Genomic DNA, 26,302 nt, shown 5'->3' with positions numbered 1-26,302 from the left:
CCAAGTCAATATGTTGGTTCAAGTTTGTAAGACCTATAATGTGTCCAAGTAAATATGTTGGTTCAAGTTTGTAAGACCTATAATGTGTCCAAGTCAATATGTTGGTTCAAGTTTGTAAGATCCATAGTGTGTCCAAGTCAATATGTTGGTCCAAGTCAATATGTTGGTTCAAGTTTGTAAGACCTATAGTGTGTCCAAGTCAATATGTTGGTTCAAGTTTGTAAGACCTATGGTGTGTCCAAGTCAATATGTTGGTTCAAGTTTGTAAGACCTATAATGTGTCCAAGTCAATATGTTGGTTCAGGTTTGTAAGACCTATAGTGTGTCCAAGTGTATATGTTGGTTCAAGTTTGTAAGACCTATGGTGTGTCCAAGTCAATATGTTGGTTCAAGTTTGTAAGACCTATAATGTGTCCAAGTCAATATGTTGGTTCAGGTTTGTAAGACCTATAGTGTGTCCAAGTGTATATGTTGGTTCAAGTTTGTAAGACCTATGGTGTGTCCAAGTCAATATGTTGGTTCAAGTTTGTAAGACCTATGGTGTGTCCAAGTAAATATGTTGGTTCAAGTTTGTAAGACCTATAATGTGTCCAAGTAAATATGTTGGTTCAAGGTATGACCTTTAGTATGTTACTGAGGTTAACATCATGTTGGATCAATTTTATTGTGTAATCAACTTAGAATTTAAACCAGATTGCATACTTCATTACTGGGGTTTATCAAATGAGCCTGAGTTCAAATCCTAACTAGTGGTTGTTAGCTAAATTATTTTAAATCTATAGGCTTCATGAAGCCTCCCATTAACCCCCTCCCTACACATATATTGGACAAGTGCAGAGAACATGCTAAATAGCATCAGTAGTTGGGCTATACAAAATGCAATAAAAAAAAAATAACTTAATTTCTTATTATCTTTGTCATAATAAATGTAACATGTATTCAGTAGCCAGCTTGAGGCTGAGCAGAAAGCAACTAATGGAACTCGGTTCAACAAGAATGATTACAAAGCACTAAAACCCATTTACTATTATATCAGTTGAAAACCTCACTGTAAACAAAACATACTAACAGACACAAATCTAGTTACTGGCACTAGCCATCTACAATGAAAACACAAAGTTCTATATTATCATATATATTATTTATTTGAACCATGGGCTATGATGGTGACAGGCAATGATCAATGAATGTGACAAGACAAAATGATCAGTTCTTTAAGTCCACCCCTTTCACATAGCTCACATAAATAGACTGACCCTCAGGGCTTAGAATCTATTATCTTCATTAAGAAAGCGGCAGACCAGAAGGCGAACTCTTAGACTAAGTCCTTCTGTAATGTGCTACAGCTTGCTCAAGGCCAGCAGAAAACAGACAGGAATTGACTAATTAATTAAGTTTTACTTTCATACATTTTTTTTTATAATTTAATTATTTTTTTTTATTCAAAAGAACTATCTGTATATCTAATATCTTTAGATAACAGCACAAATGGTTTAAAGGCAAATTGTTAAAAACCTGGCAACTCTAAAAACAACACTCTTATTTACTGCCAACTTCTAAGTCATAGATTAGAAATAGGTTTAGCAACAAAACAATACAACTGTTCAATAATTAACATAGACATAAAACTAAAATATTTGATGCCAGAGAACATAGGTCTTATAGACTACACCAATGCAGTGAACAAATGTCTATAGTCTAAAGATCTGTGATGTTAAGAAATACAACAAAACATACACTACATTCAACATGAACACAGCTACCACAGCTCCCCATCTCGATCCTTGGCAGGGACTTCTATAACCCGGGGCTTGTCTATAATTCTGGCTGTTCTGTTTCCTTTCTCCACAATACCAATGATCCATGATTGGTAACCTTCTTGTTTTTCTATGTCCTTGCAGAAAGCTGCGGCTTGTTCTCTTGGCAGTGCTACCAGCAACCCACCTACAGGTCAGATAGACAGCAAAAATAAAATATTAAAAATACAAGAAAAGAAAACTGCAGAATGCCATGGCGATGAGCCAATGTAAGGAAGTAAAATAGCAGCATTACAAGTAAACCAAGCTCAGGTCCCCCCTCACCATTCTACATCTGAAATTTGAAAAACTTTCCAGAGAAAATATTCCGTTTCAGCAGTAACAAATTATAAACATGCATACATTAAACATAAAGAATCAACATGAAAAAGAATACTTTTAACCTAGAATTATCTTTATAAGGCAATGGTTAAGTTAAAAGGATATAATAACAAGCTTATTTTATTAGTGAATTTACAAAATTCATAAAGAGTAACCTCCTAGAAGGCAATGCAGAATATCAGTAATTTTACACAGAAACTCTAACATTTAGTACTGATATAAATTGAAACGAATAAATCTATACCTTTTCTTTGTCAACCATTCCTATTTTTTAATTAACTATGAACAATAAAGTCTATATATAATGCTAATTTACAGTATACCAAGAGAGCAAAAAGGTAAGTGTCTAAAGGCTTGGTGAACTAATGAATAGTCAGACACTGAAGAAAACATATTCAAATTAAAATCACTTTATAATTGCTAATACTTCAGGCAATAAAGACACTGCAACTACATCTAATTATGGTATTGTCGCATCCACATGCCACTATTTGCAGGAAAACAGACAAACCTTTTATTGTTTGGCTTGCGTTAAGAACAAACATTTTGCATATTAAAATCCCCAAATGTATAATATGTATTCATATAAATGTATGGATTCATTTCAAGAGCCTTGATAATCTAGTTTTCTAATTCTAAATTATCTTTACGTGCACCAACTTTCTTAGTGTATCAAACATTCAAATGATAAGAAATGCTCTTATATTGTCACCTACATAAGAAATTGACATTTATTGTTCTATTTTAGCAAAATTCACAATTCCATTTGCAGATTTTATTAAAAATTCATTCAATAAGTAGTTTACATGACTTGACCAAGAAGAATAAAAGAAAACTTTCAAAACTACATTACAATTTAGGAAAAAAAAAATAAAAAAAAATGTTTTTTTTTTTCCTTCCAGCTACCACCGCCTCTGTGGAAACGTCCGCCCGGGAAAGTGGATAGGCTAATAATGGTAGCTAACATAGCTCTCAGTGGTCTACCACATGCACCCTAGAGAGAGGGTACATTACACATGGTAGGGATGTAAAAAAGGCTTGCTAAACCAGTCCGAAACCCCCATCAACCCGTTTCCCAAAGGGGCCCATTTGTGTGGTGATGGTCCCCCCAGAGGGTACGATGGGACAGCATAGGCATAAGGATGGCCCCCACGTGGGGCTTGAACTTCCAGCCACACATGAAAGGAGGAATTCATGCAGAGGTTTGGAAGAACGTGCAACATGCCAAGACGGGTGTGAATAAATGATCACTTAGTTGACGGGGGCCTACCGACAGAGAGATCGGTGAAGAGCCAATTTCTCATCCTGGTCTCGAGATAAAAGCCTTTCTCGGGTCACATGGTTCATAAAAGGGGCGTGCTTGCCTCGAACCATTTGGACATCCGAATCAGGTTATTAGGACCAAAATATTAGCATCCTGAAACATGCATTTACCTGGATATTCAATTAAAACAAAAATGGACAAACCTGAAGTTTCAGCTGATGTCCCTTGCAGTAAACCAAACAGATTGCCACAAGCTTTACTTATAGCAGCCATCTTAGCAATAACAGGTAAGTTGTGAATCACAAAGCCTACTTCGTTCTTTTGTATTTTCGCAAGATTGTTGGCATGACCAAGAAGACCAAACCCTGTCACATCTGTAGCCCCATGGGCATTGTACTTGTGCATGAGTCGGGAAGCTGTAATAAAAATTTACAGATAAAAAAAATAATTAAGAAAACTGCTGAAAGCAAGTTTTACTTAACAACAGGGTTCATAGCCAATTTCATGAATGATTTTCCAGGTTTTCAAGGTAGAGTTTTAGATTTTCAAGGTATGCATCGCACCATAGCAAGCAATATATATGTATATATATTTACATACATATGACATAAATATGTTAAAAAGAACAATATATATATATAAATATTAAATTTAAAAACCCTCATTAAAATGTATGCTATTAAGTTGAAATCATACCTCAAAAAAAAAAAAAAAAAAAATTCAGCTTAACTAAAACTATCGCAATCTGAAGTTGGAAATTTTCTTAAATTGACATAGATTTGTAAAAAAAAATATTTCATTCTTACTATAGCAGTTGACTTGCTTTCCATCAGTTTTAAGTAAATTACAACCAAAATAACTGTACAGGCTTTTCTACAGCTGTGTGCGAAATATTTTCGTTAAATCTACAGTAGATCTAGACTCTAATTTAAGTCACTAAATTCACTGACTTTTCACGGCTGTGAGAGAATTATCTTCACTCTATTCTATTGGATTAGCGTAATTAAGTCTACATCTAAGTTTAAGTCCCTAAAAATCGCAGACTTTTCACGGCTGTGTGCGAATTATTTTCATTGAATCTACCGTAAATCTAGCGTCTAGATCTAAGTCACTAACTTCGCGGACTTTTTACGGCTGTCACTGCTTCTACAGTTTAGATCTAATTAAGTCACTAAATTGGCGGACTTTTTACGGCTGTGTGCGAATTATCTTCACTGAATCTATCGTAGATCTAGACTCAATAGATTCTAATTCAATGTCACTAAACTTCGCGGACTGTGAGAATTATCTTCACTAGATTCTAGTGATTTAGCGTAAATCTAGAATCTATCGTATTTCTAGAGCAATCTAGACATTAGATGTACCTGTATCTAGATCCTTAAATAAACTAAAATTCACAGAGTTTTCAGGTTAAGCGTGAATTATCTTCACTAGATCTAACTTACTGTAGCCTTCACATTAGGCTGCTAAATGCTCTAATTATAGGCAATAGTCACTACAGACTAGATCTAGCGCGTCTTCAGTCGTAACAGTGAAAGGAAAATAGTGCTAAGTGAAATGCTTGCTTGAGCCAAGGTCGTTTTCAATCACGAGGTCGCGCTTCACAAGTGGGTGAAAGGCAGTGTAGACGCGTCGTCACTGGTCAGCTCAATGTAACCGGGAAAAAAACGAAAATAAACACCAGGTATCGGGAGGGAAAGAACTCAAGGTCCAGTTTTAAAATTCTTTTTTTTTCAGTTTTTTATGAAATTCAAGGCTTTTTCAAGGCCTTGAATATAATATGAAACTCATGGTGTTTTCCAGGTTTTCAAGGTGGCTACGAACCCTGTAACAAATACATTAGTGAAACATGCTTACAGTACATGAGAGTGGTGTTTGTTTTAGAATCTAGACTTTATGACATTCAGATGTCATGACCAGGGAAAGTGTAAACATGTTGTCACCACCTCAATGCCCTTTAGATAACACAAGTATAATGTCCACAACAACTTTTCACTGCAGTCTTGTCAACGCAAGTGTATGTAATCTAAAGCTATGTGTATTCCATGCTTGAGGTGCGAAAACTACTTTTTAATTTTTAATTTCTTTCATCTGTACAAGAACGATCTAAATAGATGAATAAACCAAAACAGTTTGATGGCATTATGGGATCAGTGGTCTTTTGAACACAAGTTAAAATGGCTCTTTCAATTGGATACTGTGTTTTAGTCAAAACAGGTGTAACTGAAAAACTAGTGTCGGGTGGAATCTTAGAAGCCCAAAATTAAAAATCCATATCTTCCCATGGATTTGAACCCAGGACACCCACACCTCCTGCAGCAGACAATAGCTTGTGACAATCAGAAAGTTAACTTTAAAATTAAAGGGCAAAAATAAAAAAAAATAAAAAAAAAAAAAAAACACTGGATAAGAATACTGTACCTGTCCTGTTAAGCCTGGCCATACTAAACATGGCACGCTGATAGGCTTTGCGAACATCATCTTCAGATACAACAAGTTTGACCCGATTCCACCTTTCAGGCTGATCTAACCACTGGTAGGCATTGACAGCAACTTGTGTACCTAAAGGTTTTGTTAAGACAAGGACATCACCCACAACAGCATTGTCTGGCCTGGGAGATAACACAAGAAATATTGTAAGAGCAAGATTTTAAAAAAAAATTATTAGAAAATAAAACACTTGAATAAAAACCTTAAATAGGCAAACAATATTTGAAATATTTTCAATTAAAATTAAGGATGCATTTAGTTTATAAAAACATTTTTTTTTTGTGAGAACTTCTTTTCAACTACATATTGTCACTCCAGTAATAATGTTTCAATTGTGTATATAAAATTTCTCAGTAGAAATCTAATCTCAACACGATTCAAATTCATTTACCCTCCTTCTCTTACAGAGAAATCTTTACCACAATATCTCTGCCTTATAGAAGGGAAACATATTCACATGCAAAGAAGTCCAATTTTGTTTAAACTGCTGAATTGTAAGCCTATAAGTAACCAGCTCTCTACCTGTGACAAATATGGACAACATCAACAGAAATTCACCTATTTATTCACTACAATGCTCTAACCCTATAGCACAACATACAACTTTTGTCACTTATTCTTGGTCATCATATGACACATACTTGATTAATCTACCACCAGTTGGTATCTACATGCACTGCGCAGGACGCTGGTCACCCCTAGACCACCTTTTTACAGCATACAATTCTTCATCTCAAGTGCTTCTTTGTCATAAACCATTTCAAATACCATGGCAGATAACAGTGGCAACAACAATAAAATCTCAACTACTTTATCTACCTGACCTGCCTAATGCAGTTATTAACATCGGTACACAAATTAAATAGCACATAACCAACCTAGCTTTTGAACATGTAGAGAAATCAAAAATACCATTAAATACTATTAGTCTCATAACATAGCCTTACATTACAATAAAAAAACAAAACAAAACAAAAAAAAAACAGCCAAAAACTGATTATATATTAAAAATGGGTAATTATATCTATCTTTTTAATAAAGGAAAAACTAAAATACAGACAAAATCCAGAATGTGTAAAACTCAGGTTAAATATGCAGAATTTTGGGCCTCAAAGTAGAACATGAGAGTGTTTTTGTTCGACAGTCATATATATATTGCCTAAGGATAATGGTTAACAAAAAAAAAAACATACATATTCAGAGTCTAATAGTCATTACAGATCTAGATCTATATTACAGAAATAGATTTAGATTTACTTACTAGAACAGATAAACGAGTCTAGAAATTATATGATAAAATCTACTTAATAGATCTAATGACTAATCTTTAGGTATTTTAATGAATATGCTACAGCTCGACTAAGATCTAAATCTACTTGATTGTCTAGGACTTTATATGTAGTCATGTAGATCTAGATCTAAATTCTAGATTTAGAAAAATCCAAATCAGACTGTGCAAAAAAAAAAAAAATTGCCAATGCGGAACATGTGACTTTATAGGACAGTAAAAGTATATTTGATTTTTTCTAGATATTTCAAGGCAGATAATAATGTCCTAAACATGTTTGAATAGATTTCTCAATAGAAATCAATATATCACATAATTTAAATTCATGTACCCTACTTCTCTTACAGAAAGATCTTTACCGCAATCTCTCTGCCTTATAGAAGGGCAACATGAAATAACACTAGACAAAAGAAAAGCACAAGCATAATATGTAAAAGAGGTTTTATAGTTACACAGGCAGACCTGCCTACAGTTATGCAAATTCTCCCTAAAATGACAGCCAGTACACAAATACTAATTTAACCCATTACACATCCTTTTTTTCCTCATAGACTATCTTACGAGTGGTCACGTAGGTCAGGCTAAGCCGTCATATGGGAAGGGAGAGGTCAGATCTATAAGTTGATTGGTTCTTGATAGGAATTCAATTTAGTCTAGAAATGAAGAACGCGAGAGTGGTGGAGTTGCGGATCGGTACCCTCCAGTTAGTCAGCTATTACACCAACACAGCTCTTTATTTTTAACTACATTAGAAGATTTCATACAGTTTTTGTTAGATAGACGTGTTATGGGCTTGTAAGGGTCTAACACTACACAAGGGTAAATTTTACAAGCACCGATATTCAGCTTACAGAACATACTTATATGTTGTCTCATTTTGTTGTGTTGGGATCTAAGGTGAAAGATCCAGATTTACTATAGTATCTAACTATCCACTTCAAGAATCTAGACATAGATTACATCTGAGCAGACCTGCCTAGCTAAAAAATTCCAAATATGTGTTACAATGGAGGTCGAAATGTGTAATTTGGCACCAGAATGTGTAACACTTGCACGATGGACTATATTGTCAAATGTAATATAGCTAGACTGTATAGTGAGTCTTTAGGGTTGTAGTATAGCGCTTTGATTATTTTATGTTATTTATTTTTTTTACGAAAATGAATACAGAAATCAGCTTTTCTTTTTTTTGCATTTGACTTTTTTTAAAGTTAAAAAAAAATTAATTTTCAATGAACTTTAAAAAAAAAGTCACGTCGGTGTGATAGCTAATCAACCCGCCACTCTTGTGTTCTTCATGTCTAGACTAAATCTTATTGCTATCAAGAACCAATCAATGTATAGATCTGGGGGCAATGTGTTTACCCCACCTTTCCTGACAGCCCCCCCTCCCGATGGCTTAAAGCGACCTCAGTGACCACTCGTAAGCTAGCCTAGAGAGGGGGAAAAAAAGGATAGTGTTTAGTTCATATTTGCCTACTGGCTGTCATTTTGGGGAGATTTTGGCAAAGGTAGGCAGGTCTGTCTGAGAATTATAAATCCGCCAAAGAATCAAGATTTAAATGTACCTAGAACATCTAATTTTACAACTAGTGTGGACTAGATTCTAGACTAGAGTTTAATAGATTATAGTCTTGCAAAAAATATTTAATGTAGATGTAGATCTTGATTATATTATATAATCTTAAATAGAACTAGGTTATTCTAATTTTAGAACTCCAGATCAAGAATTTAATTCTAGATTAGAATGTAGAGGATCTATCTAGATTTAGGCTCTATAAAGTGTTTTTGTATCAGTAACGCTTCAATATTTATGATTCCCATGAACACAAGAATCACTGTTTCTCCATTTGCATTTTTGACTTTTTTCGGCTCGAGATTAATTAATTCAAGAACTTTTTTTAAAAAATAAGCCATGTCACATACTTGCTAAGCTTATGGTACCAAAACACCACTTACAGCCCTCATTTTCTTCAGTTAGTAGGACGAGGCTTATTGCTATCGAGAAACTATAAAATGTCTAGATCAGGGCATAATGTCTTCAGCTCACTTGTGAGCTAGCTTTGAGAGAGAGAGAGAGAGAGAGAGAGAAAAGGACCCAAAATGGGCAATGGGCTAACTTGATATTTGCGTACTTGTAGTTATCTTTGAGAGATTATGCGTAATAAACATGCACATTTGCATAATGCTAGACAGGTCTGAATTATGGTCAATGATATTAATTGAATTAGATTAAGTTGACTAATTAAGAGAAGCCCAGCACTCACATAATGTACTCGTTGGATTGACAAACTGCTGTGGCCACACCTCCAATAGTTAACCAAGGATTGACAACTGTTTGTCCCCCAGTCACTTGGGTTCCAGCTTCCTCAGCTGCATCCTTGAAGTATCAACAAATACAAATATTAACAAATGCCAGGATACATCATATATGTTAGAATATAGTATATGTATTTAGCTTGTAAGGAAAGCGAGAATAGGGAATTAGGGTTCAGTGTACATAAGCCGAAAATAATCCAATGTTTGTAGATATAAAATAAGACACACTACTAAGTTTTCAAAAGCAATTAGTACACATTTTTAAAATAAGAACTATGCATTCATTTTTGAAAACAATGTTTCAATTTTTAGCATAAGGGTACGCAAAAAATGTGCCAGAACTATATGTAATTATTATTCACATTTCTCTGAGATAAGTTAACTGAGATGGACATGGGGGGTATGCTACATGGTAACCAGAAGTGTAACCAGGAAGTTGTTTACAATTTAGCAGCTTCTAGTTTCTACACAGAAGGGTAAATAATTCATTTCCAGAATGAACATACTTTTGATTAGAAAAACTAACTATATGAAGGAGACTAGCTTATAATTAAAAAAGGATCTCCAAGCATGCAATTGGATTGAACTTCTGAACATACCAAAACCTGTTCACCAGAACAATTACGTTGTACCATACATCAGAAGAAGTAACGGCATGAAAAAGGTTAACCTATTTTTTATTTACATCTTGAGAAATTCAACCATAGAAAATCAGCGGTGTTAGACAAATAATTAATGATATTATATTCAATTTTTTATATTTTTTTTTTACTATTGGTATTATAGTTAAAAAGGATGCATATTTAGTTTTTAAAAGATTTTCATCTTTGAAGAACTATCTTTTAAATAAAAATATTGTTGCTGCAGTAATGTTTCAAACATGCATACCAAATTTCTGAGTAGAAATCTAAAATCTCAACATGTTTCAAATTCATGTACCCTCCTTCTCTTACAGAGAAATCTTTACCGCAATATCTCTGCCTTATAGAAGGGAAACATTCACATGCAAACAAATAAACATTTTTAAACTGCTGAATTGTTAGCAACTTCTAGAGTTGCCTACAAGTGCGCATCTTGTGTATTTTGTATGCAAATGGACACGAAAATATTATTGTCTAAAAATACGCATTTCCCATGCAAAAAAAAAAAATTGTAGCAAATCATTTATATAGATCAGTGTGTGCCTGGTAATGATCTAGGCCTACCACGAGATAGAGCTAGAATGTTGTTTTTTTTCACGCGCTTATATGTGAAATATTTACTATATCTTGCTGGTGCAAATAATAGGGATGTTACAATTTTTTTCAGAAAAATTATTTTAAGAATCTTGTTGTCTGATATGTTGTAGATTTGAAAGAGCCTTCTAAATTCATATGAATTATGTATGTATGATTCCTGGTTGAAAGAAAATAATTTTCTATGTGTGCTTGTCCTTATCATAGCAACCAATGGGCACAATGTGAGGAGATTTGAATGTGTTGAATAAATATGCTTGCCATTTCTTATATATTAATCAACTAGTCCAAAAACATGTTTCAAATGAAAGTTTATTGTTATTAAAATATCTGAACACTAAGCTGCATATTATATACTCATTAGATCTAATTCTACATCTATTTCAAAATGAGTAACTGCAGAAATAAATCAATGTCAGCCATTTTGACATCATTTCAGTCTAAGTTTTTTTTAAACTGCTATAATAATTCAAACTATCAGAAAATTGTTTGATGTCACATGACCAATCTGACCAATCACTGTTATCTTGGCATGTAAACAAGAAGGCTAAAATTACAATGGTTAACAATGGCCTCCAGCATTAGATTCAACTGCTAAATATTAAAAAATTAATAGCATCCAAAGTGCACAGTATTATGTGAAAAGTAAAGCACTGAAATTTAGCCAGAAAAATGCTCTACAATACTGGAGAGTCAAAAGGCGTGGGAATGTTGAGCTTTTTAAACTATACACAAGGGAAATCGAACCTTTATTTAAGTCTAATAAAACGAAACCTTCTACTCCACGTGGGAAAGCGTAATTTCATTCCCGGAAGCCATTTTTATTGGTCAATCAAAAACTATAACTCTTTTACAGAGAAGTATTCAATTAATAGGTTAAAAAAGTGCAACTTTAAGGTATGTAAAAAAAATGTCAGAAAAAAGTCGAAACAGTTTTTTGACTTAATAAAAGGGGTGTGTCACCGGATATTGTAACATCCCTACAAATAAAGCATTCCGTTCAATGTGTCAGTTTATTTCAAGTCTTTCAACTGTTAAGGATTAATTGATTATTTAGTTCTAATTCATTAAACTTTTATATTTTATAGAATCTAGACTAAGTCTAGATCTAAGCTAGATATATTGTATCTAGTATTGCGTTTGACAATGTAAAGCACCAAAAGTTTACGTAAATCTAGATTTAGATAGAATTAAGATTTAGATGTAGATCTATTCAGATTTCTAGATCTGACCATGTTTATACTAAACTTAGATATAGAACTAATCTGGATCAAAGCAGATCTAATTATAGATTTAGACTATACTGACTAAGTCTGTAACTAGATCTAGATATCAAAAGCAGCAATACCTGCCATTTTATAAAGAGTTTTATTGAACTCCTTTCTTATCCTTTATTATTATAAAATAAAAAAGAGAGCTAAAATTGGCTGTTCTAACTTTATTTAGTCTAGATTTTTCACATTAAAGGCAGTACTATTCTAGATCTAGATTCGATTTTTTTGTAAACCAGAAAATGTAGGAGAGTTCTTTTGAGATGAAAGTAAGAAGGGCAGAGTTTTTATTTGCAGAAATGGTGGTTGAGCTTAATCTCTCTTAATTAATTAACATGACATAGGGAATCAAAGACATGTTCTCTGACTCCAGAAATTATCTTCTGTGGTAGATCTAAAGGTACTGTTATAGTCACTAGTGACTTAGCTAGATTCCAATACAAATGAAAGCCTAAATTAAAAAAAAAAAAAAAAAAAAAACATTTTCATATTTTGAAATAAAAGAATTCCATTCTTGATTCTGTGTACCTTCCTTCAACATTATATATTTGTTTTCTAAAACAACTTCAAGCATCAGAACCCAAAATAATAGCTCCATCTTAGACCTAGAGAGTTATCTATTTAGCAAACTCACTAGCTCAGCTTCTATATTAGAAATATAGTTCAATGACTAATTACGATTATTTGTCTGAACAAACGTTTGTACTTAGTGATTGTATCAGATGCCGAAACTTTCATAGTTGTTTCTGCAAAGAATGCTCTTAAAGAAGGAAATCTGAATTGTTTCAACTGTGAAAAAATATTTCCAGTGTCATACCTTGCCAAAAAACTGCCTATAAACACAACTACTTTTATATAATTAGTTGTCACTGATCTAGCCAGGCAAACCATTACATCTGGTTGAAGTCCTAATTCACTTGTAACAAAAAATTCCCATTTTCTGTTGGTCCTCTTACAGAACCATAAATAAAACACTGCAGGTATTATGATCATTATTAAATAACATAATGTAGAAAAATATATGACAAAGAGTGAAGGTGTAAATATTTCTGACAAATGTACACTATGTTTTAAATAACTTTATGTGCAGTGTTAAATTTTTAATATTGCTGTGTTTCGTGTACGGCATATTACGTGCTTGAAGGATTTTAGTCTTTTCTGAATATATTTTTTTATATTTAGGAAAATATACATTTGCACCTAAAAATACACACATCCAGGTCTGGGAGTACACATTTCCATTTTGGCATGTAGGCATCTCCGGCAACCCCCCCATTTGTATGCAATATCTTGATTTACAAAACAAAACAAAACAAAAAAGCTCGGTCTACAATATATATACATTTCTTTTTTTTTTTTAAGCTTCTGGGCATGTAGGGTAGCTAGGGAGCAATATAAAGGGTGTAGTTAATCACAGATCTAGTCAGTTCAGCACTAATGTTCTTTCAATAAATAACCTTATGTTACATTGAATTGTGTACTTGGACTTGCCAGTAGTCAAATTTAGCAACTTCGCAAAAAAAAAAAAAAAAAAGGGGGGGGGGGGGGGGGGGTGAATACCTTGAAACCTCTCATAATGATTGGAATGATCACATCACGTTCCTTGTCTGTCATTTTGTTGCTGCAAGTCAACAACATCAACATGTTGTCACAGTCTGTCACACCCATGGCATAGAGATCACTCAATACATTAGCGCAAGTTATCTTGCCCTGTTGGAAAGAGTTAGTGTACAAATATCTACTATTAATAATAGAAACTTTTTTTTCATATTCTGAACCATATTGGTACCACTGACCTTAAAGCAAACATTGGTAATTTTTTTTTTTAATTTAGAAAAAAAAATGTATATTAATAGAATCTAGAAAATGTTTACCAAAAGTCAATTATACATATATATATTATATATACTTTTTTCAATCTACTGCCATTAACACTGTTAATTTTTATTTTTTTCTCATTAATGAATTCAAAACTAAATATGTATGGATTAAATTTAAATAAAAAATATTTAGCTACAGGGCTACAACGTCAAACTAAATGTGAAATTAATTTCGTTAATAGATAGCAGACCATCATGTAGGGATCATCCACAAGTGGATAAAAAAAATCTGTTGTTTGAACCAAAGAAAGACCACCGTGACGAAGAGGAGTGATAGACGAATCCATTCCAATACCTGAAACAAAAAAGATTATAGATGCTACTGATGCACTGTCATGTTTTTTCAATTAGGCATACATTTGAAAAATTATAATGTAGTCAGTGTGACATATACAGGAGATTAACTTTTTAAAGTCAAATAATTGTACTGTCATATGTTACAAACTGTGTTTGTTATTATAATGGAAGGGCTAAATTTATAGTTTCACAATACCATAGCTTGCACGGGATGGTGAGATTGTGGACAACAGGCCCACATGATAAGTGTAGGGGGGGTCAAAGAGATGTGTGGCTTTGAAGTTAGTTGTGAACTAGACCTTGAGAGAGCAAGTTGGTGATTGGATTCTGAGAGAATGAAAGTGGACATTGTTTTTTAGAGTCGAGACAATGATAGTCCATGTTGAATATGTATTAAATATGTATTTAAGTTGAAGTAATCCGATGACCTGATGCCTATGTATATTTATGTAGTTAAATAAAGTATTTCATTAACTATAACTCTTTGTTGAGTCTCTTTGAAAAGTGTGTTATTACTAGTAAAGATTAAGATGTCCTGTCGTCAAAAGGATGAACTAGGGCTTGGAGTTGCTTCCCAGTAATCCAACCCCCTAGGCAACAATATTCACAACCCAACCCCTTAAAGGGCCCTATGTAAAGTGACAAAATGTCTTTAATTAGGCACATGTTTGAAGTATTATAGCTTACTGTCAAAGTGAGTGTGATATTTTACATCACTATTTAATGTTTTGTGAAAACTACTTAAGGTTATGATTATGAGAACTTTAATGTCTACTTTTACTTGTCAATAATTCATTTGTGTTTATTAGTTTGCATTTATTTATTTTTGTCTATGAACAGGACAGTGGCATAAATTTAACTGTGCTGGATCATTTTTCTTGAACAGACTAGGTGACTTTTTTTTTTTGTTCGGCCGTAATGCATGAACAATACTTTTTAAAATGAAATCTTGAAAAAAAGAAAATAAAAAAGAAAATGTCAATGGTTCACAAATTTAATTTTAGAAAAATTTGATAACTTAGACTTGTATATTGCAGGGTACAGAGGATTATCATTGAGTGTGTTACTTGATCACTTTATTTTGTGAAGTAAGTTTTTAATAAAAAGATGGAAAGATAATAAAACTTAACACAGAGTATGACATGTAGCCTCTTGTTATTTATAAAGTGCCTTTTAAGAACATGTAGTAATGTAGCATTGCAGGTTTAAACTTCTTTTTATTGTCATTGGAGACAGTAATAATGAAAAAGGGTACTTTTACTTTAATAATAATTTATTAATTTTAATTTATTCATTACATAATTGTATATTGTATTGTAAGTATTGGTAATCTTAGTCTTACCCCATCATTATGGCAGTCCATTTATTAATAATTAAAATCTAGATCTAGATCATTTGATTTAGATTAGAGTCTAGCAATCACAGCAATGGCTGAGTGACTTGATGATATTCTATCTCTAGCAAAGTTTAGTAGTAGTAGTGAGTAGCAGGTTCATTTTTATTCTCTTGTTGACTTTCATTTCCATTTCATTGGAAGGGATTTTCTCTTTTAATTTCTAATCTCAGTAAATATTTGGCATTACTCCTTTTTAGCCAGGCTACGGTGAGCCTAATATAAAGTCACAGTGATGTTTAATGTTTTGCTTTTAGTGAGACATATTGTCACATATAGAATTCTGTCTAGTAGAGGTCTATGTTTATTTAGCCTTGTTATCTCATTAGGCTTAGGATGATTCTGTTTTACCGTTATTAAAACATGAGTTACATTACAGAGTTATGCCCTTGTCATGCTTAAAACAAAATATTGGTAAGGGTAAAAAAAAAAAAAAAAAGGTCTGGTTGACAATTCGCCATGTTGGCTTTACGAAGTTAGAAAGGGTAAATTCTTTCAACTCAAAAATCAATAAAATACCATGTTACAAAATTTTGTTTTTTTGCAAAATAAATATTGAAATTTGTAATGTTCAACTTATTTTACTTGTACAATTGTTAAAACGTAATAAAATTTAATAATTAAGATTTCTAGCTTGGGAAATCGAATTATCTAGGAAAGTGGTAATGTCAAGCAAAATACGTTGCCTGTACAGAACTGATATGCACTTACCGATTCGCGGAGATGGTGCTCCATACTGGAAATGCGCCTGCTCCGCGTCCTGGGCATTGCTGTCCTGAGTAAGTCCCTCAAGAAGCTTGAGCAAAACTTCTTGAGAGACTTTACACCCTCATCCCTTTAGGTCAGCAAATTTTGTGAGTCGGAAATTGGGATCCAACTCGTGTGCCAACGGATCAAACGGACGGCGCATCTCCATATTTTACTGTTTTGGTTTAGAACCTGGGATTATTGCCTGAAAATATTTTTGAAAAAACAATAAATATATCAAAGGATACTCTGATTTCCAAAATTTAATAATCCTATTACAGTTTAAAAAGAAAAATAACATTCCGATTTACACACTAACTTACCTCAAAAAATGGCTACCTCCCGGCAAGGCAAAAAATGCCCGTATGTAGTTTAGTTATGGCGTTTTTTTCTTATACGCTAAGCAACGCGACCTTGAAAGGGATCCTTCATTGTAAACTATATTTTTGAGTAATATGAAAAATTTTCTTTTTTTTTTTTTTTTTTTAATAATTACACAACAATTTTTAATAATAACGAATCAACGGTTTATTAAAAATGAAATAATGAGTTTTTCGTTCGAATACAAAAACTTTTAATACACTTTTACATGCTTTGAAAGTAACGTCTGTAATTATATATATATATAGCTTTACAAACTCATTAGGCTATTATAAGTGCCAATAATTAGCATAGATCTACAATAATCTACATGCATGTGTCGATTGTGACTTGTGACATAGAGTCTATATATGTGACGTCTTAGACATAATCGTCTAATGTTAATTAATTTATAAAGTTACTATTATAGCATTCATCGCCGGCAGTGGCGAAGCAAAATGGTGCGTCCGGGCCCACGGGTTCTTGCTTGTTATGAAAAAAAAATGTATAGGCCTACTTAAAGAATTTAAAGGTTTCAAATTATTTTACTTACATCTAATAATAAATCCACCTATATATTATATCGCTTTCTCACCCCCCCCCCATCAATTTGCTAACTGGTCCAGATAAGTGATCTTCTTATCTTATATAATACAGACGTTACCTCAAAAAAAAAAATATATATATAGATCTACGTATTACTTAGCGTCTAGAGAAAGATAAAATATTAAGCATTAAATAGCGCTTAACAAAGTTACAAAACAATTGCTAAAATAGTTTTAATCCCACAGATTTATTGTTGTTGGGCTAAATCTATTACAAATTAATTGATACAATAACACTTCGAAAAAGCTTTTTCTAGTTTTAAAATTGCGTCCTTGACATCTTTCCGCTGTCCAACACGGTTGTATGGTAGTATAGCCCTCTCATTTTTTTTTTTTGTACTTCCAATGAAACGGTCTGGAGTTCGTCGCTTCCCAATTATTTTACTTTTGGGTCTTAAATTCCAGTATCCATTTTGTTCCATTGGAAAGGCCCACTTTATATTTTTAGTCTACCGCAAGTGGGAAAAATAATGATAGGTGAGTTATAATGAGTCGGGGCCTTTCAAATTTATTTTAAACTAGCAGTACCCACCGGCTACGCCCGATGATCTGTTCCGGGTCTCTATATTGTTCATTATGGTTCTAACATACCTATGAAGGGGCTCGAGCGAGGTTCGACACCCGACTCGGGCAGAGTTGTGTTTACTGAGCGCCTAAAGGCAGCACGGAAAAACCTTCTCCTATATACCCCCTAACCCCCCCCCCCCAACTGGTCCACAACTGAGATTGAACCAAAGCGCTCTGATCATGCTATAAGCATGAAAGTAGCGCTATATACAAGCCATAATTATTAATACTATTATTAGTGTGGAAACTAAATTTTTGTTATTTTTGTTCATCGTAATTTTTCAGACATAGACATTTGACTTGACTTGGAAAGACCCGCTTTGTAACACCCTCCACGACGAACATACGCTTTTGGCCCGTGAATATTACTATCTCTTTTATTTATCTTACCTCCCTCCTCCTACCTCCGCCCTCACAACAAAAAAGTTAGTATTTTGTTCAATATCTGATTTTCTTCGGCTTCTCAATTCCACATTTAATATACCCGAGGTTGATTTTGGACCGTAAACCCCCCCCCCCCAACACACACACACACCCGCTTTCACACCGCCCCTTTTTTTTATTAATAAGACAACCCTTAGATTTTTAAGTATTCTCCAATGGATCGACCCGTCACCACACACTTTCCAAATTTTGAATTTACCTTTGCATACCTAAGTATAATGCATGTAGTGATAAATATTAAAATGAATGGCTTTAGGATAATTAAATAGAGACCAACTGAAAATCCATTACCGATAACAGAAGCGAAAAGAGAACCTAAATGGACTACCGCAAAACAACGGTAGTATCTGAGAATGTGGCAAAATATGTAGGTCGTATTAATTGATGTTTTATATAGAAAATTTATTATTAAGGGGTGATAAGTCTTGTTTATCTAATTAGGTCATTTTATATATATATATATGGCTCCTTTTGTCTCGAAAGGCAATGGATGCGCCCAAATGAGTCACTGGTTTTGGCTTAATCTTGAGACGGGGCAGAATCTGGTGTGACTAATCAAGCCAATTCTAGAACGGCAGACTTTGCCACAATTCGTACATGTGTATGCCTCTGATTTAGGGCTAGCAGACAGGGCAGCTTTCTTTTTATCCCTCTTGATTAAAGCCGCTTCAATTCTTTTGTTCTCAGCAAGGGTTGTCCCAGCACGCACAGTCTGTCTCCATGCACTCCGGTCTTTGGCTATGTTTTCCCACTTACTTTCGCTGATGCCTGAGGCTCTCATGTCTCGCTTGCAGACATCTCTATATGTTAGTCTTGGGCGGCCCTTGGGTCTGACTCCTTCCACAAGCTCAGCATATAAGATATCTTTCGGGATTCTGCCATCTGGCATGCGGGTGACATGTCCGAGCCAGCGTAATCTTCTTTGTGTCAGGAGAGCATATTGGTTCATATTGGCCAATCTTAAAACTTCCTGATTGGAGACATGGTCCCTCCAAGAGATGCCCATTATGCGTCTCAGGCAGCGCAAGTGGAAACTATTCAATCTGTGCTCTTGGTACATGTATGTTGACCAGCTCTCACTGCCATAAAGGAGAGTGCTCACAACACAGGCGTTGTAGACTAGGATTTTGGTCGCTGTGGTCAATTTACCATTTTCCCAGACGCGCTTGGAGAGTTTTGCCAATGCTGTGGTAGCTTTTCCTATCCTTTTTGTCAGCTCGATGTCTAAGTCTAGGTTACTGACAATTGTTGAACCCAAGTAGGTAAATTCCTGCACCACTGAAAGGGTGTGGTTCCCAATTTGTATTATAGGTATTTCTGCGACGTCTTGTGCCAGGATTTCGGTCTTGGAGAGACTTATAGTAAGGCTAAACTCTTGACAAGCAGCTGCTAAGGCGTTCACTAGCTTCTGTAGACCTCCTTGTGAGTGAGATACGAGTGCCGCGTCATCGGCAAACAGCAGCTCCCTTATCAAGATACGACGCCTTTTCGTTTTGGCTTTAAGACGTGCCAGGTTAAAGAGCCTTCCATCGGATCTGCTATGGATGTATATTCCGTCTTCCAGGGATTTAAAAGCACTGGATAGTACGACTGAGAAGAAGATGCCAAATAGTGTAGGGGCCAGTACACATCCTTGTTTGACACCGCTCTTAATGGAGAATGGCCTGGAGGAAGAACTTTCAAACTGAACGGTGCCCTGCATATTTTCGTGAAAAGCTGATACTAGTTTTCTTAACTTATTTGGGCAGCCGATAAGAGGACTATATGAGGGCATGAGAAAAGCCTTTGGACCTCACACCAGCAAGTGTGCTCCGCTCAAGTCAGAAGATGGCTCAATCATCAGCGATCGTGCGCTGCAAATGGAACGATGGGTTGAACACTATGCAGAACTCTACCAGATTGAAAACGCCATCTCACCAAATGCTGTTTCCAACTTCCCATCACTTCCAGTTTTGACAGAATTAGACGAAACGCCCTCAGTAAAGGAGCTGAGCATTGCCATTGACATGCTTGCACATGGGAAAACACCCGGAGGAGATGGCATTCCTGCTGAAGTAATTCAGGCTGGAAAACATGCCCTAATCAAACCACTCCATGAACTGCTAAGCTTGTGCTGGGAACAAGGAATGGTCCCCCAGGAATTGAAAGACTCCAACATTGTTACAATTTATAAAAATAAAGGCGACCGCTCTGATTGTAACAATTACAGAGGCATCTCACTGCTTAGCATAGTCGGAAAGGCTTTTGCTAGAGTATTACTAAAGCGATTACAGATCCTGGCAGATCGTGTTTATCCAGAGTCGCAGTGTGGCTTTAGGGCAGGTAGATCTACAACAGATATGATTTTCTCTCTTCGGCAGCTACAGGAGAAGAGCAGAGAACAAAAGCAGCCCCTCTTCATAGCATTTATTGATTTGACCAAGGCCTTTGACCTTGTTAGCAGAAGCGGTCTGTTTGCTGTACTAGAGAGAATCGGCTGCCCAAATAATTAGGTCATTAACATAGACATAAATCATTAACTAAAAAGTGTAAACATCCATCTATGTCTACTAGCCTAGCTCTAAAAGCAGAACTCAATGGCACTGTCTATTAGCCTAGCTCTAAGTCTCTAATAAGATTCAAAATGTATACACATATGTTTAGACAATTGACTACATGTAGGCCTACTTGTTGACTACATATATAAGAAGATCATTGTTCCTTCCTTCTGGTGAAATGATTAAACATTATTTCTAGTCTGGTGATCAATATAATTCGTATAGAAAGCACATCCGTGCTATTGGTGTTATTTGAATTTAACTTATCTGTTGATTTAGATATAGGCCTACACCGTAGTACACACAGGTCGGTTTATGTATATATATTTTTGCGGATTTCTTATCTTTAAAAATTTCTATCCTTGAAGGCTTTCTAAATTTAGTGATTTTACTAAAGGTGTGACTCTAGTCAAATGTGAATATTCGTTTGTTATGAATCTCACAAACTCCGAACTCCGCCGTATGCCGGTCCCAAGCCCGGGTGAGAAAGGAGGAGGGTTTGGCGTGGGGCTAGCGACCCCACCCTGTAAAACCACTATTGCTACAGAAACGGCAAACTCGACACATAATGAAAACTATACATGCGGCGAGGGCGGCCAAACCCTGATGACGGTGTTGGATCAAAGCCAACTGGAAGTCCAATACCCGATACATGGCAAGCCTTTCAACGCAAGGAAACCGACTCTTATAGGCACGTGGAATGTAAGAACCCTGAATCAATGCGGTAAACTGGCCCAACTTTTAAGAGAGTTTGACTCTTATCGGCTGGACATCCTTGGGATCTGCGAGATGCGGTGGACGTCAAGTGGAAAAATTATCAATGATGGCAAGACAATAATATATTCAGGACATGACAAGGAGCACATTGGTGGTGTAGGAATCATCATGTCTAAAATAGCAGCTTCAGCGCTAATTGCTTGGAAGCCGATCAGTGACCGCATCATTACAGCTCGACTCCAAACAAAGCAAATTAAAGTCACTACCATCCAAGCTTATGCCCCTACAGAGGATGCAGAAGATACCATCAAAGATCAGTTCTATAATCAACTACAAACCACTCTTGATGAAACACCTACTCACGACCTAATTCTACTGATGGGAGATTTTAATGCCAAAATCAATCCCAACCGAACTGGCTTTGAATATGTAATGGGACCATATGGCTCTGCAGAAAACATCAGTGATAATGGCGAGCGTTTGATTTCTCTCTGCGCATCCAACAGCCTTTCAATTGGAAACACATATTTTAAGCACAAACAAATACACAAAAAAACATGGCGATCACCAAATGGGGAAACCTTCAACGAGATAGATTACATTTGCATCTCCAAACGATGGAGGTCATCTCTGTTAGACGTGCGGACCCGCAGAGGAGCTGATATCGGCTCAGACCACTACCTTGTCAGTGGCAAATGTAAGCTCCGATTGAAACGCCAACCAAAACGAGCCACACGACCCCGCCCATTTAATGTAGAGAAGCTTAAAGACGGCAATACTGCAGCACAGTTCCAATTGAAACTAACGAACCGCTTTGAGGCTCTTGCAGATATATTGACCCTTGAAGAAGAGTGGGCCAACTTCAAAGATACCACTATTGGGTGCGCAGAAGAAGTTATCGGAAGGAGGCGAGGTTCATACAAGGAACGGTGGATACAAGACAGAACATGGAAATTGATAGATGAGAGGAAAGAGGCCAAACGTAGACGAGATCAGAAAAATGAAACACAGGATCGCAGCCTAGCGGAAGAAGCCTATAGGGAAGCAGATCTGAAAGTAAAGAGAAGCTGTCGGCAAGATAAACGGGACTGGATTGAGCAGAAAGGACAAGAGGCACAAGCAGCTGCAAGCAGAAATGACACAAAAACCCTCCATCGTATTGTCCGAGATCTCACTGGAGCAAAGAGTGGACATGGGGCACCAATAAAAGACAAGCAAGGCAAAACTTTGTTAACGAAAGAAGAACAGGATGCAAGATGGGTAGAGCACTTTAAAGAGACCCTTAACCAACTGTCGCCAGACATAACTTACATATTCAAGGACCCCTCTCCAGACAATGATCTCAAGGTCAAGACAGACCCAATAACTGCTGAGGAGGTTACCATGGCCATTGCAGTGCTAAATAATAACAAAGCACCAGGACTAGACATGATATCAGCAGAAATGCTAAAATATGGGGGACAGTGCATTGTTAACAGAATGACTGATCTCTTAAATCTCTGTTGGCGAACTTCAAAAGTCCCAGAGGACTGGCAAAAGGGAGTGATTGTAAAGCTTCCAAAAAAGGGCAACTTGGCAGACTGTAACAACTGGAGGGGCATTACTCTCCTCTCTGTCCCAGGCAAAGTTTTCAGCACTGTTTTGTTGAGACGGCTTCAACAGTCTGTAGATGAAAGGCTCAGAGAAGAACAAGCAGGTTTCCGAAGAGGCAGATCATGTACAGAGCAGATTTTCGTTTTACGAAATATCATAGAACAAAGTTTTGAGTACCAACAACGGCTAACGATCAGTTTCGTGGACTTCAAAAAAGCGTTTGATAGTGTCCACCGAGAATCACTATGGAAAATAGTTAGAGAATACGGTATACCAGAAAAATTCGTCCAGATCCTACGACACCTTTACAGTCAGTCTAGTTGCTGCATTAAAACAGAAGAGGGAACAACAGAGTTTTTTACAATCGAGACAGGTGTGAGACAGGGGTGCATCTTATCTCCCTTCCTTTTCCTCCTAGCCATCGACTACATAATGAGGAGAGCAATGAACCAGACTGCCTTTGGTATTCCATGGCATGAACAACTCCGATTGACGGACTTGGACTTTGCTGATGATGTTGCACTACTCGGGGCTACAAATAAATGCATTCAAGAAATGACGGAGAGCCTAGACAGAGAGGCACCCAAAATTGGCCTCCGCATAAACTTGGATAAGACTAAAATTATGCGAGTGGGATATAAGGCAAAGGGTGTCCCCGTCAGACTTGGCGAGTCAAAGCTTGAAGAGCTGGACAAGTTCACGTACCTTGGCAGCATCATAACAAATGATGGAGACGCTTACCATGATGTAGCGTGCCGAATAGGAAAGGCAGGGAGCATTTTCCAAAGGCTGCAGCCTATTTGGACTAGCCAAGCCATTGGACTCGAGACAAAAATACACCTTCTCAACACAATCGTCATTCCAACTGCTACATATGCATGTGAGACGTGGAAGTCATCTGTCAAAATTGAGAAAAGACTAAATGTGGCTCAACAGAGATGGCTGAGACGGATTTTAAGAGTCAGATACACAGACCGGATCTCAAACAAGGAAATCCTTTGCCGAACTGGGAGTCGAACACTTAGTGAGGTTGTGACTGAGCGTCGCATGAGGTTTGCGGGACATGTTCTACGTCAAAATGAATTACGCACACCAAGAGTTGCGATAACATGGAAGCCAAAACGAGGAAAGCGCAAACAGGGACGTCCTCGTATTACCTGGCGACACACCTTCATGGAGGACCTCAGAACAGTGGACACCAGATGGGAAGAGGCTTCAGACATTGCCAGTGACAGATCATTATGGAGACAGCTTGCCGCCCAATGCGCCGAACGGCGCGGGAGGACCTAAGTCTAAGTAAGTCTAAGTAAGAATCTCACTGCTCTATTTTGTGTCTGTTCCAGTTTCTTAATGTTTTCTTGAGTAGAGGGGTCCCAAACGGGGGATGCATATTCTATTATTGGCCTAACCAAGGTTAAATAACATTTTAGTTTTATGTTCTTATTTGATTTATAGAAATTTCTTTTAATAAATCCTAATGCTTTGTTTGATTTTTTTTGTGATACTTTCATCAATATGGGGATTCCATGACAGTTTTTCATTTATTATAATAACACCTAAGTATTTTGCGTTTTTTGTCTGTGTTACTGGTTTACCATGAATAAGATAAGTGAAATTGATTTGTTTTAGTATTTTTGTTACTCTTAACAACTGACATTTTTCTAGGTGGAAAGGCACGCTCCACTTTGATTCCCATTTCTGTAATTCATCTAATTCTCTTTGTAAAATTTCTGTATCTTGTGTTGTTTTTATTATTATATATGTAGTGGGGAGGACATAATATACGGGTCGGCTGAACTTGACCAAGCACCGGTCAGCAAAGGGTCAAGTTGACCTCTGCCCCGGTAGCTGGGATTTGAATTCCTTTTCCTGCTGGCATCCTCCATTGAAACTTGCTGCTACACACCTACTCCAATACCACCTTGTCTGATCCTGCTGTGTTTTTCCTAAGTTCATTGTTTTGACCAAGGCTGCAGGTTTTTTGTGTACATTAAACTTGAAATAAGCCTCCTGACTTGCTTCGTCATTTTGGTTGTCATATTCTGTGCTGAACCCACCACATATATATTATGCAATCGTCTGTAAACAATCTGACTTTTGTTCCTGAACTAATGCAATTTAGCAAATCATTTATGTAAATTAAGAATAGTAGTGGATTTTTTGGTCTTAATTTGTTTTGTTTTTTTATTTCATTTGGGGTCAACCTATTCACTTCGACTAGTGCCTCCTTTTTTTTTTTTTGCTTCACCTAGGGCCTCCAATTACCTAAGGCCGGCCCTGCCATTGACCGATTTAAAAGATTCACTTGACTTGCGGTTCAAATGGCCCTGAATGTATGTTCCTCTTTTGTCCATCTGTCGACAGACAATAATATAAAATAAAGGGATTAGTTTGGATCTGTTATGTAATTAAAGACTCTATGGACTTAATAAATATGTGCGTTAAGAGAAATTTCTACCAATAGTTTTTGTTTAGCTTTTAGCTTTCTCAATGCGTTATGATCCTGCCACTTGTCTGGACCAGTTCGGAAGGAGGAAAAGAAGGAGGTTGGTGAATGTTTACATGATCGTTTTTTAAATGCATAAAAAGGTTCACTATCTTATCTTATATAATACAGACGTTACTTCAAAAAAGAAGATGATTACGTCCTACGCGTCATGCATTTAGTCATGCATATTAACCAACGACTTTAATTCTGCCAAGTCATTGGTTTTCCTGGCTAGCTCAGGCAACCCATTCCATGCTCTAATAGCGCTAGGGAAGAAGGAGCATTTGTACAAATTTTTCCTAGCATATGGAACGAGGAAAGTGCCTTTATCTTTGTGTTTTTCTGAGTATTTTATTAGATTTTATTTTTGGGTTCAAGGGTCCTCAACGGGACTAATTTATCTTATGCCACCACATCTGTCAAGTAAGATGTTTTCCCTTGTTCAAGATACCAAACAAAATAATTAATTATCAATAATTAATTATTTTTTTTATCGATTCTTGTGTTGTCAAGTAAAAGAAATAATTGTGCAACATTTCAGCTTAATCCGAGAAAGGTTGTGGGAGAAATAACGTGTGCACACTTTTTGCCATACAGACAGACATACAGACAGACAGAGTTGATATGCGCTTTGTGAAAAAAAACAACAACAACTCAATTAACTTTGTC

The 26,302-nt window shown here is 35.9% G+C and overlaps 1 protein-coding gene across 1 annotated transcript; it reads right to left on the bottom strand.

The window, feature by feature from the left end:
• Positions 1-1,126: 1,126 nt before the first annotated feature.
• LOC106074189 (inactive selenide, water dikinase-like protein) lies at positions 1,127-16,748 on the bottom strand. The gene is made up of 8 exons (XM_056025894.1): positions 16,646-16,748; positions 16,287-16,527; positions 14,077-14,180; positions 13,566-13,715; positions 9,448-9,560; positions 5,824-6,014; positions 3,606-3,818; positions 1,127-1,944 (listed from the first exon to the last, which is right to left on the bottom strand). The coding sequence occupies exons 3-8, from the start codon at positions 14,170-14,172 to the stop codon at positions 1,760-1,762; spliced, it is 948 nt and encodes a 315-aa protein (XP_055881869.1). The 5' UTR covers positions 14,173-14,180; positions 16,287-16,527; positions 16,646-16,748; the 3' UTR covers positions 1,127-1,759.
• Between the last annotated feature and the right edge of the window lie 9,554 nt (positions 16,749-26,302).

This window comes from Biomphalaria glabrata, chromosome 4, assembly GCF_947242115.1.
Source record: "Biomphalaria glabrata chromosome 4, xgBioGlab47.1, whole genome shotgun sequence".
Lineage (NCBI taxonomy): Eukaryota > Metazoa > Mollusca > Gastropoda > Planorbidae > Biomphalaria > Biomphalaria glabrata.
Note: the sequence above shows the minus strand (reverse complement) of the source record. Positions and strands in the feature narration are given on the sequence as shown.

What these genes read in the sequence shown, in the direction of transcription:
- LOC106074189 (XM_056025894.1), bottom strand. Translation starts at nt 14,172, where the DNA reads ATGGATTCGTCTATCACTCCTCTTCGTCACGGTGGTCTTTCTTTGGTT. An exon ending in TCATTATGAGAGGTTTCAAG is followed by an intron (nt 9,561 to 13,565) that starts GTATTCACCCCC and finishes TGATACTTCAAG; the next exon opens with GATGCAGCTGAGGAAGCTGG. An exon ending in CAATCCAACGAGTACATTAT is followed by an intron (nt 6,015 to 9,447) that starts GTGAGTGCTGGG and finishes GTTATCTCCCAG; the next exon opens with GCCAGACAATGCTGTTGTGG.